Here is an 18935-nt window from a genome sequence, read left to right as displayed (position 1 = left end):
ATTTAACACTCAATATCTATGTACACTCATATAGCTAGAACTCTGGGATTCAAAATCAACAAGCTACCCTCAAAATATCTGGGAGCCCCATTGATGGATAGTTCCCTCAAACAAAACCGCTAAGTGGATCTCATTAGTAAATTTAATAGTAAGATGTCTAGTTGGACATTCTGATCACTCAAAATTGTGAGCAGATTGGTCATACTCCAATCAATTATTTAAGCTCTTCCAATATATATATATATATATATATATATATATATATATATATATATATATATATCTATATATATATATTTTCCTCTCATGGTGCCCTCTTCCATACTTAGCTTAATACACAACCTACAGTGATCCTTTTTATGGGGTGGATCCAAAATGGAGAAAAAAATGGTCATTTGTCACCTAAGGCAAGCTATGTGGACCTAAAATTAGTGATGAGGTGCTAAAAAATTAGCTCAAAATTCAAAGTTGTCAGATCGGTGTGGAACCTAAACGACCATGTAGTGCTCATCATTCTGAATCTGGCACAACTCAGTTCGCACGAAACAAACACCCTATGCTCCCAGAAACATGTTATGTTTGTTTTCCTAAATAGGCAAATTTAAAAAGAAATGATGACAACCTAGTCAACAATCAGTACAGCTGGCTCAACATGCCTACGTGGCAAGGTAACTGTGCAACTCCAGTGAATGGTGTGGTGGCAAGTGGCATGATGTTATTGGTTCAGATTTGGGTGAATTTGATTGGTTGGAAGGTGGCCAACCACAGGTTGACATGTGGCCCAGCCAGAGGTTGCCACGTGGCAGCCCCAGGGCCACCAAAAATTCGTTTAAGGCCCGGGCAGCAGTGGCGGGGGTCGAACCCGTGACCTCCAAGCACAAGTCCAAGCTTCCTACCAACGCGCCACATGGTTATTTCTTATTATATATGGTTATCGGTGTTGATTTAAATGGTAAGTCGTGTGTACTCCAGGGAAAGGGCCAGCCATGGGGGCCAGCCCTTGGATGCGCCACCCACGGGACCACCATCAGAGCAGAGTGGGGGCCCAACCAGCGAAGGCAAGTCATTGGCCTTAGCTCCGGGCACGTGGCCCCCCACATGTTCATAAAATTGGGTTTTTAGGCATTATAGGACATTTAGTGCGTTCGACAAATTCGCCTTGAAATCGGTGGGAATGGCGCACTGTTAGCAGAAATCTGGCGAATTTGTAGGATAGTGCCGGATTTTGGGGAAATTGAGGTGCGATTAGAAAAAAGACTTGGAGAAGCCATAACTTCTACAGTTTTTGACCAAATTAGGAGCATAAAGAGGTTAGACATGCATTTTTGGGTATTTTGGAGCCATTGGGACAGGTTTTAGAGCTATATGAGCATTATAAACTAATGTATTCACACTTTTGAGCATAATAGAGAGGGCCAAACCATTGGAAGCTTGACCAAGGAGACATAGCCTAGGAAGGGTGAACTCCTTCATCATGTGCTATTGTGATACTATTTTGGTGATGTTCATGTTTGTTATATGTTATTGTTCAGTCATTTGTTTATGTTAATTTGTACATGAAATTTACATAAAAACACTCAAAAAGTCATGTTTAAAATGCAATTAACCTCATGAATCCTTAAGCACTTTGACATGTTCTAAAGAGGAATTTAGCACAACAAAACTAATTTTCCCATTCAGATCAAGTTTGGTATCAAAGCTCTTGGTTTTCTTTGTGCAAGAAGGATTTAACTATTTGCAAGTGAATGCGATGCTTACAAGGTTGAAGCTCAAGAGAGGAGAAGGGAAGCTGGTTGAAAATCCTGAAGTTGGGTCAAGGAGAAGGAGTGCAAGGTTGCCACAATCTCCACCACCAGTTCTACCTCAAGTTGTAGTTGAGGCTTCAGTAAGCATGTCGCATGAGGGACGACCTACAAATATGACAGAGGATGAGAAGATTTTTAAGAAGGATTTCTTTGACATGATAGAGATGGTGAAATTCCTCTACGAAGAGAGGAATACCAGACTACAGGGTGAAAGCTCCAAGCCTCCAAAAAGATAAGGTTATTCAGGAGGAGGAGGTAATGGAAATGAGGTAAATCTCCACCCTCTCCACCATCATCTTCATCTTCATCTTCACATACATCTTCACCCTCTTCCACTAATACAACCCTTACTCATACTCATCAACATACCTCAAAAGGAACTGGTAAAACACCCCTATTAAAACTTAATGTTAAATTTGAACTACCCATGTATAATGGTGAAGTGAATGCAGAGAAGCTTGACAATTAGGTTTGTTAGTTGGAGGTCTATTTCAGAATTCAAAACCTTCAAGGTGATGAAATAAAGATTCAACTAGCTTCCTTGAGGCTATAGGGTGCAACACTAGTATGGTGGGAATCCAAGACACAAGAAGAGATAAGAAAACATGGTAAGATCTCAATTTCTTGGTCTGATTTCATTGCTGCAATTAAAATATAGTTTTACCCTCTAGCATATATACAGAAAGCCATCATGAATTGGAAAAAAATTAGACAACTTGAAGGTCAAAATGTCAAAGATTACGCCCAAGCATTTAGAGAAATGTCTCTAATGTCAGGTGTAGATTTGCAATCACAAGACACGTTGCTGAAGTATATAGGAGGTTTACACAATTACCTTAGGCATACTATCCTTATGTTTAATCCCAATAATCTAGATTAGGTGTGTGTGCAAGCCACTCATATTGAAGTAAGAGGAAAAAATAATTCAGAAGAGGGTAGTAAAAATCCATTTAAGGGTAAAGGAAAAGATAAGGGTTTCAAAGGGAAAGGAAAGAAAAATGCATCCATTAAGAAGGAAGGAGAGAAATTAACATGCAATCATTGTTCCAAAGAGGGTCATGATGAAGCTCATTGTTGGAAGCTTCATCCTGAGATGAAACCAAAGAAATTCAACAACAAGGGAAAACAAAAGACAACTGCAACCACTAAAAAATATTTGGGATCCGATTAAGGTGATGAAACTAGAATTACATCCAGGGGCATGAAAGGAAAAAAATCCATTGCTAGCACTAGTACTTCAAATTTACACAATGAAACTCCAAATGAAAAGAAGAGGATATAATTTTTTCACGTAAGGGTAATCTCAAACCATAAAAAATTGATACTCTTTTTGATAGTGGCTCTCAAGCCAATCTCATCTTTGAAAACATTGTCAAAAGTTTAAACTTGGAAACCATTCACATCATAAGCCATATCCATTAGGATGGGTTTGTGACAATGCACAATTTCAAGTAACTAGAAAGTGTAAACTGAAATTCGTCATTGTTGCAAATTTCATAGATGAAGTGGAACTTGATGTTGTGCCATTAGACATATGTGGTATAGTTTTTGGCAGCCCATATCTCTATGATAGAAAATCTATCTTCCATAGACATGAAAAAAAATACGATTTATTCAAAGATGGAGTAGAATACATTGTAAGAGCCCATAGCAAGAAACTAAATCTTTCACTTGTAAATGTAGGGTAGATGAAAAGACTAGTGAATTCTAGTAAGAATTTTGTGCTTCTAATGATCAAACCCAAGAATGATATTGATAATGAAGATTTTCAAGGTTGTGACTAAAGATTGAAATCTGAATTGGTTGATGTTGTTAACCAATATGATGAGATTTTTCAGGAACCAAGAGGATTGCCTCCCAAGAGAGGAATCCAACATGAGATACAGTTGCAACAAGATAGCCCTCTTCCTAACATTGGCATGTACAGGATGTTAGTGATGGAAAGTGTAGAAATTAAAAAGCAATTCAAGAGTCGTTGGATAAAGGGATCATGAGGCCAATTTCTTCACCATGTGGGTCACCTATTGTTTTGGTGTCAAAGAAGGATTGAACATGGCGCATGTGTGTGGAATTTCGTGCATTAAACAGGATTACAGGAAAGAGCCGTTACCCACTGCCTAGAATAGATGATTTACTTGATCAATTGAAAGATGAAAAGTATTTTACTAAGTTGGACTTAAGGAGTGGCTACCATCAAATTATAATTGCTGAAGGAGGCATTTGGAAGACAACATTCAAAACAAAACAAGGTTTGTTTGAATTTCTAGTTATGCCTTTTGGTTTATGTAATGGTCCTGCTACCTTCATGCGTGTGATGAATGATGTGTTGAGGTAATTTCTTGATGAGTTTGTTATAGTCTACTTAGATAACATCTTAATTTTCAGTAAATATCGTGATGAACATGTCATGCATGTGAGAAAAGTACTTGATATCTTAAAGGAAGAACAATTGTATTTAAAGATGTCAAAGTGTGAGTTTGGAAAAACTTCTTTAGTTTAATTGGGTCATATTGTTGGAGGAGGTGAGTTGAAAATAGATCCCTCCAAGGTTGATGTCATTTTGAATTGGCCAAGGCCCAAGACAATTACTAAGGTAAGAAGTTTTTTGGGAGCAACCCAATATTGGAGGAAATTCATTGTTAATGTTTCTTCTATAGTAGCTCCTTTGCATGCATTGACTAGTGTGAAAAAGGTTTTTCAGTGGAGACAAACAACAAAAGGCCTTTGATGCATTGAAGGAAAATATCAGTTCAGCCCCAATACTTGCACTTCCAGACTTGAGACAGTCATTTGAAATCCATACTGATGCTAGTGACTACGCCATGGGTGCAGTCCTCATGCAACATGGTAAGCCTATCTGTTTTCATTTGGAAACTTTCGGTGGTGAAATGATTAAGTATCCTATGTATGACAAGGAATTGCATGCATTGGTGCAAAGTGTGAAAAAGTGGAAACACTACTTGATGGGTAAGGAAACAATCATTTACACTAATCATCAACCATTGTAGTAATTTCAATCTCACCTTTCCAATCTCGATCCATTTGGCCTTGGAAGGATTTGTTCCTTTAAGCCTCACATGTGGTAATCCAATAGTTGGTCCTATAGTTGGATATTGGAAAGCCTATTGCAACAAGTTTCCTCCATCATTATGACTATCCTGATGATCATTCCCACCCACATACGCAAATCATGGAACAATATTATAGACAAACTGGAGAATGAGGGATGTTCTGCTCAAGCTTCTTCAATTTCGACCTATTGGAAATCCCTCCTTGCCTCTCCCCTCGAAGAGGAATGTCGGCTCTTAGTGCAATAAGATCAAATTTCCAAAATGGGGTGTTGCACACAACAAGAAGGTGGGGGGTTTGTTGCCACTATCCCACCAACCCACATGCTAGTGGGATGTGGCAACATGCCCCCATAACATTTTTCGTCTATGACATGCAACACACATGGGATGGCATATCATTTCATCAATTTGTGTAATGGCACATCATTCATTAAAACCTTTAATTGTTTGATGGCTGAGAAACTAATGTAGGTCCTCAGTGGAGTTACATGATGGATTGCTAGCCCATAACTATCTCTTCACCCATTTATCATTCATTACGTAGCACTCAATGGGATTTTATTCATAGATATTGGCACCAGGGAGGAGACCCAATCATTGGACCTAGTATATGTTTTTGGAAAAAATTATCACTAAGGGCATGGGAAGTTTCAGGAACTCAAGAATTATGCTTTTCCTTATTCTTTGCTATTAGAGATATGCACTCAGAGTCACCATTTTAGCTTGGTCTGATGGAGTTTTAATTGGAAAAGTTAGAGAGATTCCTAGGAGCATAGGTAGGAAAAGGAGGCCTAGCTAGGATGTTTCCTTGGCCCTCATTGCAATCTACATATCTTCACAACACTTCCAAAATCTTTCAGTTGCATGTCCCTAGTACCGATTCCTGAGCTAAGCCAAAGCTCCACCACTATTCTTAAATAACCTACTCGATACTTTTCTTGCTTCGTTTTAGACTTTGGCAACAAAAATATGACTTTCTCATGGCCACAAGGGTCCTTCATCCACTACAACAAAACCAGCGATTTGCGCCAGATTTAGCGCCAGATTTTAGTGCATTTTTTTTGTAATTGTGATGAGCAACCTGGCGCTAAATCTGGCTCTATTGTACAATTTTTAAAGCGTCCTTTTTTGCACCTGATTTTGCATCCTTTTTCATGCTAGATTTTGCATCATTTTTTACACCAAACTATGCATCATTTTTTGCGTCAAATTTTGAACCAAGATTTGCATCTTATTTTATGACAGGTTTTGCTTCTAGTTTTGTGTCATTTTTTGCATCTATTTTTCATTCTCTTTTGCTTCCTATTTTGTGTCATTCTTTGCTTCCATTTTTGCACCATCATTTGCATCAAGTTTACACTGTATTTTGAATCCAATTTAACGTCTTTTTATGCATCCATTTTGTGTCAGTTTTTGCATCTAGTCTTACGCCAGGTTTTGTATCTAGTCTTACACTAGTTTTTGCTTCTATTTTTGCACCAGCTTTGGTGCCTATCTTTGCACCATGTGTTGAATTTGATTTAGCACCAAATTTTGCATCCATTTTTGTGCCCATTTTTGCATCTTTTTTTGGACCATTTTTTACATCCACATTTATGTTTGATTTGTCTCCATTTTTCCCATCTCATTTTGCACCATATTTTGCGTCATTTGTTTCATCCAATTTTGCATCATTTTTAACACCATCTCTTGCATCTAATGTTACATCATTTTGAGCATCCAAATTTGCATTTATATTTGCATCTTATGTTGAGTCATGTGTTGTGTCCACCTTTGCATCTTATTTTGTGTCTAATGGTACATTCAATTTAGAGCCATTTTTTACGTCTACTTTTGTATTTGTTTTTGCATCAAGTTTTGCATCCAATTTTAAGCTATTTTATGCCCCTTTTTGCACCATTTTTTTGTGTCTACTTGTGTCCAATGTTGCACCATTATTTACACCGACTTTTTCATCCAATTTTGCGTTTTTTTGGTGTCAAGTTTTACATCGTTTTCACCATCCAAATTTGCATCTTTTTTGCCTCATTTTGTGTCCAAATTTGCATATAATTTTGTGTCTGAGTTCGAGCCTAAATTTGCATGTGATTAGGAATCATTTCTTACATCCAATATGGCATCCTTGGTTTCACCTTTTTTCAGCCCCATTTTGCATCTTGTTTTATGTCTTTTCTTACATCTTTTTTTTTTTTCCTTTTTTGCACCCAAGTTTGCATCCCAAATTTACACCATTATTTGCATCATCATTTGGCATATTAATTTATAACATTTTTTGCTTCTTTTTAACGCTCAACTTTGCATCTTATTTTACATCTAGTTGTTGTCTTTTTTTGCATCTAATTTGGTGCCCATTTATGTGTCCTTGTTTTTGCCCAATTTGATATCCTTTTGTATGCCATGTTTTGTTCCCTTCTTTGTGTCAACTATTGCACAATTTTTCACTTCTAATTTAAAACACTTTGTATGTCAATTGTTTGCATTTTGTATTAATTCCTAGTTTAACATCCAATTTTACTTTCAATTTTGCATTCATGGTTACATCCGCATTTGACTTCTTATATAAAGTATATTTTTCTTTACATATATGACCCCCTTTATAGATTCATAGTGAAATATATGATAGTTTCTAAATATCATTAAAGCAGATATCACAATTCAAAATCATTTGTAAAGAAATTTAAGAGAAATTGACAACATCCATCCAAAAAAATAACAATGTGTCATTAACAATTTTCAAAACATGTATAAAATAGCAACATAATACTAATAAAATCAGTATTATTTTTAATCAAAACAAGTAAAATTCAAATATGATTAACAAATCAAAATATTTCATGAATATCGTTATTCTACGATAAATTAACAACATACATAAATCAAACTCATCGTATGATTACAAAATCAAAATGTCTCATTGATATAGGGTAAATTCACAACACCCATCTAAACATAACAATGTCATTCTACACAATAATTTCTTCATAAAAAACAATGCATGTGCATGCCTAGCTACCACCACCAAGATCATCCTCATGATCATCTTGACCATCCTCATTACTCTGATCCACATCATCACCAACACCGCAACTATCATCATCATCTCCTCCTTCACCACCATCATCCTCATCCTCATCCTCATCATCTCCTGATATATGTTGAACATAATTTGGATCATCGTCTTGGCAATCATTACCTATAGCATTCTGACAAAAAAAATCAATATTACATGTTAGTATTAATTACATAACACAATGCATGTTTTTGTTATACAATGTTAACCATAAAATGAGGTAAGATATAATATCTAATAGTACTAAAAAATAAAATGAAAATATGGTTTAAAAGTATATTGGAAATCCAACTAAGATTACATACCATAGAGTCCATCCAAACAACAAATTCAACCCATCTCTTTTGCTGCAGCACCTCCTTTTCCAAATGATTTGGAGGTCTTCCATATTTTAGTTCCTATCAATCAGTAAATAGGGAGAAATTAGATAACAATGACTTTCTTCTAGTACAAAATTTATTAAAAAAATATCACATGTTTAATATACTTACAAAGGTTGTTATCAGTGCTTTTAAACCTTTCTGGCCACTACAATGAGTGACTTTTGTCTTGGTTAACCTCGCCTTGGATGCCTTGTCCTTAAACATAAACCAATTCAATTTATTTTCACACAAATACATGTCTAAGATACTTATAAGTATTAATACATTCTAAATAATGTTTAATGAAAAATTCAATACCTGAATGCTCTCATTGCCGGCTTTTCTTTGTGCATCCAACTTCTCATATGATTTTACAAGTTCTTTCCATACTTTAAAAGGTATGTCAATAGGTCTTTGTTTCAGTCTTTGATCTTGAGGCATTTTTTTAATTTTTCTTGTTTGGTTAAAAATTTTGGTTAAAAAAAACCGAACAAGTAATTCACATCAATGGCATGGGGACTCTATGGATATGTGTAAAAAAATGGCTATAAAGAAAACATCCAAAAAACATATGAGCTCTCCCTTTGATGGTCACTTGGGGCATATGGCTGGAAAGGAACAACTCCATTTTCGAAAATCAAGGACAATCCTTTCTCAAAGTCCTTCCTAATATTTGCTCCAAATGTCTTAAAATGAAAAACAAAATTCAAAAGTCATCCTCAAACATCTCCCTTAAATATAACGTTGGACCATAAATTCTTCACTTTTATTGTTATCGGCTCTGGAATGATTTTTCTATATGCAATTATATAATGAAATATGTGTGCACTAATGAAAAAACATTGAGTTTCATTTTTCATAATCACAAACAATGAAAAAAGAATCACACGTAACTAGCATCATTTTGGAAATTTTATATTTATTAAAAATCTTTAACATGTTTTCCTCCCATATCTCATAAAAAGGTGTGAAATTTTTTATATACTGTCCAATAAGCATAAGGATCACATACCTTTTAAAACTTTGCATTACCATTATATGTTTCTCCTTGAAGATATATAATATGTTTCTTCTTTAACATATATATTATGTTTCGCATTTCTTAATATTTGACAAAATACTAAAGTTGAAAACAGTGGTCATTGTCTCAATCATATTCCTGGTGATCTTGTTCAGCATAAAACAGTTTGGTACAAGCAAAGTAGGCATGACATTTTCTCTGGCACTCATGATATGGTTTTTCTCTATTGGTTCTATTTTACTTTACAATATTATTTAACATGACATGACAATTTTAAGGGCATTCAATCCTGTTTATATCTATTACTTGTTCAAGAGGAACACTATCAAAGCATGGATGTCCCTAGGAGGTTGCGTGTTATGCATAATAGGAGCTGAAGCTATGTTTGCTGATTTGGGTCACTTCTCAGTAAGATCCATCCAGATAGCCTTCACATGTGTAGTATTCCCATGCCTACTATTGGCTTACATGGATCAAGTTGCATATCTTATGAAGCATCCCTCTGTGGTGGAGAACGTATTCTCTGCTTCAATTCCAGATGGTTTTATCTGGCCAGTCTTCGTGATAGCTAGTGTTGTTGCCATGATTGCAAGCCAGGCAATGATCTCAGCAACAATTTCATCTATTAAAATGTCCATGGCCCTAGGATGCTTTCCCAGATTGAAAATAATTCACACATCCCGACGGTTCATGGGTCAGATCTACATTCTTGTCATCAACTGGGTTCTAATGATAATGTGTGTCTTGGTATGTGATTGTTTTAAGAGCACGGTCGAGATATCAAATGCATATGGCATTGCAAAGGTAGAGATGATTATGGTGACTACAAGCCTAGTGACTCTTGTCATGGTTCTTATATGGGCAAAAAATATATTCCTTGCGATTGGATTTCCTGTTCTATTTGGATCAACTGAGCTAATTTATTTTTCTGCAGTTTTGATGAAAGTGGGGGAAAATGGTTGGATAAATGGTTTTTGCCACCTACTTCCTTCTTGTGATGTACATTTGGAACTATGGAAGTGTTCTGAATTATCAGGAGTTGTATATCTTGTTGGTCACAGAGATGTCAAGGCTAGAAAGGATTCATGGTTTCCTAAGAAACTGGTTATAATCTACTTCTATGCTTTCATGAGGGCAAACTACAGGGCAGGCCCCGCAAGCCTCAATGTACCTCACACTAATCTCTTGCAAGTTAGCATGACATATACTGTCTAACTTGAAGGTTTCCATGAATCAAACATGCTGAATGTTTTTCAAGGACCAAGTCACAACATCAATATGGTGATGGATAACAAAGATTTCCTTGAAGGTGGCAGAGATGAAGTGAATTTTAATGTGAAGTTAATAATCATAAGTTTTGTTGTCGACCAAGATCTTCATTACTTAGTCCTTGATTTTGTTCGATAGAGAATAATAGCCATTCCTACGATTAATCACTGATATTTATGAACAAAGACACCATTCTTTTTTCAATGAAGATGATAGGTGGTATTTTATATGCATGGTTAAGCCTAAGATAAGCCATGTTTTCTACATAAGAAAGTTATATTAAGTTATATCCATGAAAATGAAAGGAAGATGACATTGCATGTTTCCTCGTATAGCTAACCATCGCTCAATAACATTGGATGCTTCTCCACCTCATTCATTACATCATTGCTTAAGAACCTTGGATGCTTCTCCATTTTTTTTGACATCATGTATTGATTATGTTGTTGTTGGAGGTTTTACACTAAGTTTTTCAACATCGAGCTTACTAGGGCTTGCACCACCGGGGTTATTAGTAAGAATCTCATGAGTTTTGCATAGCCATGATTATTAGAATCAAAATAGTAGGATTTGCACTAAAAAATAGTTCATAGAGCTTTCCTGCTGGGGAGAAAATCACAAGCTCAACTTCTGCAGTGCAGAGCACCGAGAGCTCATAAGCTTTCTTCAGCAATCCACCTACGTTTGGAAAATGTAGCCTGCCTGCTGGCGATGTTCTCAATCCTCTTCCTCTGCATCTTTCCCCTCACTATTCTTGTATGTCCTCTTTCGTTTTTCCCTCCAAACAACCCTCTCAAATTGAGAAAGCAGAACAACTCACTCGATGAGAATCCGAATCCAATTATCGCTTCTAACAATAACCCAATACGATACCAGAAGTGATTACACAAAACCTCATTGACTCTTCATTTGTTTGGAAAAGAGCCAAGCATATACTTCTGACGAGGGTTTCCGTCTCAAGTCTGGCTCACAGGACGTCGCTTAGTCAATTGCGAGAAAAGTTTTCCACCTGCCTGTCACATACGGTTTGTCACACTATATATTAAAATCAGGGACAATCCTTTCTCGGAGTGGACAATCCATTTGAATGCATTGATCAATGCTTTGTGCAACGCTGGTAGAGTGGACCATGCAAGGAACTATCTAATGGAGATGAAAAAATTTAAATCCTGATATAGTTTGCTATAGGACATTCATTGGAGGCCTATGCAAGTTGGGTATGGTGGATGAGGCAGTGAATCAACTGGCGATAATGATTAGAAAGGGTCTCTCACCCACATATGCTCTGTACTATTCACTCATCAAAGCTTGCTGCAAATCAAAGAAAGTTCAAGCCGCTGCCCAGATACTGAACAAAATGCTTAGGGAACGTGTTGTTCCAAGTCATGCAAGTTTTATCTATGGCATGCATCATCTTGGGAAGGTAGGAAAAAAAATTGAGGCATAAAAAGTTCTTGAAGAAGTGATAGATTGTAAATCCTCTGTACATGTTAAAGTATACACAGAAGTAATGTCTGCTCTATTTCAGACCAGTGAAGTGGAAAAATCATTACAATTAGAAGGCAAAAGAATTAGAAGAGGTTGTGAAACTAACTTTTTGACTCTGTAAAACAATGTTTCTCTAAGGGAAAAATTGATGAGGTATCCAAGATTTTAGAAGGCGTAAAGCAAAGATATCCGGTACAAGGTATTACATTATGAAAAAATTGAAATGGTCAGATTTATTGTTTTTCCAAGGAGACCACTCTTGCTTGAAGGAATGGAGAGGGCTCTGCTCGTAAGAAAGTACTGAACCAAGACCATTGTCAAAAAATGTTGAACCAAGAGTATTGTTAAAAAGCAATGTTGCTTAGTTGCATGAAAATTTAATTGTCCAAAATTTAATTTTGGACTCTTTGCTGGCAAAATTTCATATAAAGGTATGCCCTTTTGCCTTATAACATGATGATTTTAATGAAAATGGAGGAAGGGAATCAACTTCAGAGAATCAAATGAAGTTAAAAAATATTAGATTATCAATTATAATCCATAGGAAGGGAGGAAAATAAAGGGTATGGTTGTGCTTAGCCTAAAACGTTTGCCTCTCATTTGAGAACTTTTCAAAAACTCAACTTTATTTCTGAATCTATAAACACAACTCTAAGTTTACATCTCAATTTACAGGTAAAGATTCGGTTTAAAGCAAATCTAAAAATAAGAATAAGCAAATCCAGAACTAAGAAATTGAAGCATTATTATTATGGCAGAGCAAGGCAACTAAAATTTGAGTGTGTGGGAACAAAGTGGGATCTAGAACATGGAAAACTCACCAAAAAAAACAGCGAATATTGTGGAAAGCAGAAAAGAGGAAAAAGAGCATCATTCCTTTGTTAATTCTCATACAGAATACAAATTAGATGCATGGTGTGAAGGAAAATGAAATTTACAAATTAGATGCATATGACCATAACATGGGATGTCCCCCAACTTTAAATTTTGCATCATGCAGACATCAGGTAGCAAGCCAAGGAGCATCTCGAGCTGTTCAGGACATTTCTGTACCTCCCCCCCCGACAAATCCTGAATCCTGGATATAGGAGTTGCAAATAAAGTATGGAGCTTCTTGAAAAAAAATGTTAGCAATGGGTACTAATGCTAGTTTTAACTTTAACCTGCTTGCAATGAATACTCGGCAAATCCAAGTGTATCTTGAGGTAAAATTTGTTGACAATAGAACAGGATGGTTTTCCTACTGTTGATACAAATGGCTATTGCTGTTAAGCCTAATTTTAACTATGATATGTTGCCAAAAGACATGTCCCCAAAATTTTGACAAATCCCTCAGACCATAGGATGTGTTCCTCAATCCCAGGTATGCATCCTCCTACAACATGGCATAGAGCAAAATATGCTTAACAGAAGTAGTCATTCACATCAATAGCAGGAAAACCATCCTGATGTGTTTCCAACAAAACATTATCTTGTGATACCCTACACACCACCATATTGGGTAAAAATGTAAAACTAGCATGTGTACCCCCAATGCCAACATTTTTTTCAAGAAGTTCCAAACCATAGCAGACAAGACTCTAGATACTAAAATGACAAGAAAAGTTTACAAAACTTTGAGAATTGTCAAGCCTGTTTCAGACTCTCAGATATCTAGTGGGCTATGCCTGTCCATGAATGCACGTGAGAGACCAATAATATACAAGAAGGCAATGAAACAATCACAAAAGCACCTACACTCAAAATTCCATTCTGGAAAGAAGGAAAAGACTCACTAAGGATACCAAGGGGTGCAAAATTCTAGATGTGAGGAATAGCAGTTACTGAGGAATACGGTTCATCTATTCTTACTGTTACAGATAATGCATTTACCAGATTGACTCAAGGTCTATTTCCTAGTGTCATGGAACACTGTGTTTTGATGATAGCTTTTGGTCTTGTTCCCATGGAACTGTAGTTGCATCTGGCTTAATCAATATGAAAGGGCTGCCCTATGCGCGATTAGGAAGAAGTTTCCTTTCTTTCTCCTCTGGGTTATGTTTCAAAATTATAACCATCAGCTATCGGCATGTTGAAGGGATCACACACATTTGAAGCAGAGCCCATTTTTCTGCAGGATTGTCCATAGGCATTGTTGCAGGTAACACCCCTTCATACAGAAGCCAGTTTTCCACAAAAGAATGGTGGTTGTTCAGTGACTCAGGGCCTCTCTGTGCAGTCACAAGTAGTATCAACATTATAACATATCCTTTCAGAATTCAAGTATATCTTCTCACTGGATAGCATGATTAAAATGTAGAAAAATGTTATGGAGTGTCCAAGTAGTGTAGAACAGAGAAGCAAGAAAAAATACCACAAGACAACCATAGGGTTGATAGAACCATGTTTAGGCACATTAGATATTGCTTGGTGACAGAGTCTTACACCTTTGAAAGGAATATTTGTTTCCCTACATTTCTATTGAACAAATACAAACCTGAATATGTTCTAAGGACTATCATGGAGGGAGTCGAGATGACCCACAGGACCCATAGCTGAATACACAAGGGGATTTCAATGCTGGAAATCTAGTTTATAGCATAGTAGCAAGATTTGGTCATATTTCTCTTTATTATATGGAAATTCGGCAACAGTACAAAATTCAGTATGTTTTCACTGCAATGCAGATACATAACAGTTCACTTACCTTATAATGTCTTTGATACCCATCAACATATAAGCCCAAAAAAAACAGAGCAAAAACCTCAAAAAAATAAAAATAACAGTAAGAAAACACTTAAAAATAAACTACATTGCAAAATTTTCAAAGAATAAATTGCTTTTTCTGGTTTTAGTGTGTTCTGAGGATGAAATTCTTCTAAAATATGGAACAAAACGCTTATTTTCATACTGAGAAATATAGATTTCCATATTGGAACCATGCTGCATTTCTTTATTAGATATTTTCCATCTGAGTTGTATTTGAATACATATTCGGATTCAAATTTTGCTACTATGGTTTATAGCCATTCCTAGTTACACGTATGCTGAAATCAGGGAGGTCAAGGTAATCAGATAAATTGTCACAACAATTATGAACAAGAGGCAACCTTCCTTGAAATTCTTGAACCTCCAGTAATCAGAAAAATTGTCACAACAATTATGAACAAGAGGCAACCTTCCTTAAAATTCTTGAACCCCCTACCCTTGCCTGGATTTGCTCACGGCGCCAATCAGTCCTCATGTACATGTACATCAAAATATTTATTATATAATTAACTATAAATTTGTTAACATTAAAAGGACAAATAGATCCTCTGTTCATGTAGAGATGCTCACTGACGACCATGTTGACAATGGCGATGAGAGGGAGAAACTGCCGTGATATCCAATCTTCAATATGCATATTTTAGATAATAAAGACTGACCTACTAAGTTAACCAAGTAGCCGTTATACAAAGTACACATAAATGAAGCTCAAAGCTAAGAGATTTTTTTTCTCACTTTCTTTGCTTCCCACACAAACTATTACTCGATTTCAATTTTTCTTATTAGATTCCAAAATTTAATGAAATTATCTGGCTGGGAGCATTGTTGCAGTGCATGGCTTTTATCCACTATCTCCACTACAAATTTTGAAATGACAACAAAAAATCCATTAAGACCGGAATCTCCCCACAACAGTGAAAGCAGAGTTCATTATTCAAGAACAAAGTAAAGCGAACCAAATACTCTAAGAGCAGGGCATGCATGAGTCCTCCAGACCCAGATCCACTAGATTGATTGCATCATTTTTTCAGTTGGATGAAGCATCGATGACCCGGTAGATGCACCAGTCATGAGCAAAAATAACAGACGATCAGTGATTCAGAAGCACCCTTACCAAGCACAGTTGAGATCATCCAGATAATCCACAAGGCCATCTAGGTATGCTATCTTACAAAAGCTATAATTCTCAGCTTATATCTTGTAGACACTAGACAGACACCCATCACCAGGGTTCTCCCTTCCACACGTAACCCGTCAAACTTTGCAGTCCGATGAGCTTCAATAAAGTTTGCCAGGATAGAATCCAGCCTGGTTTATGGCCCTGCATACCTCTCCTTTGACGCTTAGATAAATTAGGACTTATTTATTTTCTAGGCTTCTGCTATTAGTCTCATCTTCATTGTATCAGGTTTATCTGTTATTATAACCCTTGAAAATCTGATAAGGAAATCCAAGAGATGCTTCTCCATATTTGTGAATGGCATTCTTCGTAAAACTGTTGGCATAGACTAGTGCACCTAAATCTGGGGGATTTAAACTGGTTACCTACTAACACGTAACCAGAACCAGCCAGATGCTCGTCTTCATTGTATCAGGTTTATCTGTTATTCTAACCCTTGAAAATCTGATAAGGAAATCCAAGAGATGCTTCTCCATATTTGTGAATGGCATTCTTCATAAAACTATTGACATAGACTAGTGCACCTAAATCTGGGGGATTTAAACTGGTTACCTACTAACACGTAACCAGAACCAGCCAGATGCTCAACAACATTGGCTACAAACAATTGAGATAATCACCCCTTTGTTATTTTATCATTTGTCATTCTGTTAAATCTGAAATCTTATTTGTAGTCTCTCCTTTTCAGCGAATACCTTTAAGCACTCCAGCATCAATATATAGTTTTAGTCCCATTAACCTAATGTCCTTTCATCATTTGTGGACATTTATATAATTTATTTCTTTATTCCGAAATTCTTCTTAAAATTATTATTTCCATTTCTTTATGAACCTTCTGCTGTCGAGCAATTGGTGTTATTTTGAGCAAAATAATTTGTAAACGAAGTTTCTTGGTTAGTGAAAAGCCCGCCAAAAGTACCTCTACGCCAAGTAGATCCCTGGAAAGTGTCTATCTCTCAATGTTAGTGACATCTCAACGCATTCACCCATTCGGGAGCTTTCGTAGGTAGTCAGCGTCGTATGTAGAGCATCTAGCTCGGCGGGCCTCACAGTTTGTGAGGAAGAGTAAGCAGATCGCAGAGTATTTGCTTATTTCACTCCTTTCGGAAAACCTATAAATTTTTTAAAGTAACTGCTACTTACGAATCAGAAGTTTTTTAAAATAAATTCTACTTAGTTTCAGATTTTTAGATTTTTAAGGGGTTTTACCAACCCAAAAATAGAGATTCAATAAATGGAAGAGAAGCTTACTGATGGTGACATCGCCGTCGGGGCTCTGGAGCATCTTGTCCATTCCCTTGGGGCCGAGTGAGGTGTGGAGGATTCTCGCAACGGACCTGGCGGCCGCAATGTTGGCCTTCTGAGCATCTAAGCCTCTGATTCGGGTCTTCTGCTCCTGCTCCTTTATTATGATAAATGGCCTCCCGTACTCATCAAATGCCAGCGCCATCCCTGCAAACAGTAACAGATTGCATCACAGAGATTAAAACCTAAACATACAAGAGTGGCTGCTAAAAACACACTGGATTTTGAACCAGAAACCTGAAATGCGTGTACTCCTCTCTGTGTGGAAGACTGAATGTGCGGGTGGAAATCCATTGAAGTTAAAAATGGAACATACCTTGGCGCCGTCAATGGACTGAAGAACCGATCGTGGGGTTCGAGTGTCTGCTACTGGTGAAACCCTAATTCGCAAATCTCTGCAATCTCGTTTTTGCTCCCGCCCTGCGAAAAGCGAACAGATCCTCCTTCTTGTTCTAGAACGTAAATGAAGTTTGGGTTGGGAGGGATTTTGTAAAGAAAAGTAAAGCTTTACCTTTTTTCAAAAATGCTAATTTCATAGTGAAAAACAGTAAAAACATTTTTTTATTTTCACATCACTAGTTAAGTAGCTATATAATGTTTTTGGTTCTTGGTTAGGTTGGAAAATATTTATAATAATATAATTTTATGGTTGTTTAAGTTTATTAGGTGTTATTAAAACAATAAATACATTTTTTTTATTTTCACATCACTAAAGAAGTAACTATATAATGTTTTTGGTTATTGGTTAGGTTAGAAAATATTTATAATAATAATAATATAATTTTATGGTTGTTGTTTAAGTTTATTAGGTGTAATTTTTTTTAATTTCAATTAATAATTTTTAAATGGAAAAATATGATTTTAATTTGGTTGTATTGAAAATATTTATATGTTTTTACATATAAGGTGGGTGCAAACAAAGGAGAATATATAGTAAGTCTATTTAATAGTTAATAACAAGTGTTAATTTCTTAAAATTATATGATAAATTTGAAAGGAGTAGGATATGTATCTTTTTTCGGGTGAAATATATTAAAATTATTGTGTGAATGGGGTTGTAAGACCCTATATTTTCATCCTGGGAAAATATAGTCCTCTCTTAGCCACTTGCATAGTTTAGATTGTCATAAGCAAAGTAGGTACATTGTCTTAAGATGTAAACATTTCATTTTAAGCAGTGTCATAATGTGGTTTCAGTGAAGCATTAAAAGATGGAATGAGCATGCACATTTGGGATGCTAGTGTTATATTCAGCTTGAGGCATGATTGCACGTCTAAGAAGACTCTAACAAGGGTTGCAGAGGAGAGGTTGGGGGATTGTAGTCTCACTTAGAAGTGTATACAAGCAAGTTAAGCCCTATGAGAAGTTGTGAAACAAAATTAAGGGATTTGACAAGTTGCACGAAGGCAACTTAGTAGTGGTACTAAGTGAGCAATCCTTGATTCAACTTGATACTCTCTCCTTGGCACTACCACTTTGTAAGATGGAGAAGAAATGTGAAATAGATGTGCAACCCACTAAAGAAGTTGAAGGTTGTTGTAATGTATATCGGTGGTTATGTCATGATGTGAAACGAAGTGTTGGAACTTGGAAGGTGACCATTAGAGTAGATTTA

The 18935-nt window shown here is 36.2% G+C and overlaps 1 protein-coding gene across 3 annotated transcripts; it reads right to left on the bottom strand.

Annotated features, from left to right (window-relative positions):
* Window positions 1–7763: 7763 nt before the first annotated feature.
* LOC149183498 (uncharacterized) lies at window positions 7764–17788 on the bottom strand. 3 transcript variants are annotated; one of them, XM_089417155.1, is made up of 5 exons: window positions 17636–17788; window positions 17266–17466; window positions 8438–8524; window positions 8252–8344; window positions 7773–8079 (listed from the first exon to the last, which is right to left on the bottom strand). In XM_089417155.1, the coding sequence occupies exons 2-5, from the start codon at window positions 17380–17382 to the stop codon at window positions 7882–7884; spliced, it is 495 nt and encodes a 164-aa protein (XP_089273281.1). In that variant the 5' UTR covers window positions 17383–17466; window positions 17636–17788; the 3' UTR covers window positions 7773–7881. The 3 variants fall into 3 exon arrangements, with proteins under 3 accessions (XP_089273283.1, XP_089273281.1, XP_089273282.1); XM_089417156.1 differs by having other exon boundaries at window positions 17557–17775; XM_089417157.1 differs by lacking the exon at window positions 8438–8524 and having other exon boundaries at window positions 7764–8079.
* Window positions 17789–18935: the final 1147 nt, after the last annotated feature.

This window comes from Pinus tabuliformis, chromosome 3_2 (genome assembly GCF_031772625.1).
Source record: "Pinus tabuliformis cultivar Carrire ecotype Pingquan chromosome 3_2, CPIR1, whole genome shotgun sequence".
Lineage (NCBI taxonomy): Eukaryota > Viridiplantae > Streptophyta > Pinopsida > Pinales > Pinaceae > Pinus > Pinus tabuliformis.
The sequence above is the reverse complement of the archived record's forward strand: the minus strand, read 5'-3'. Positions and strand labels throughout refer to the sequence as shown.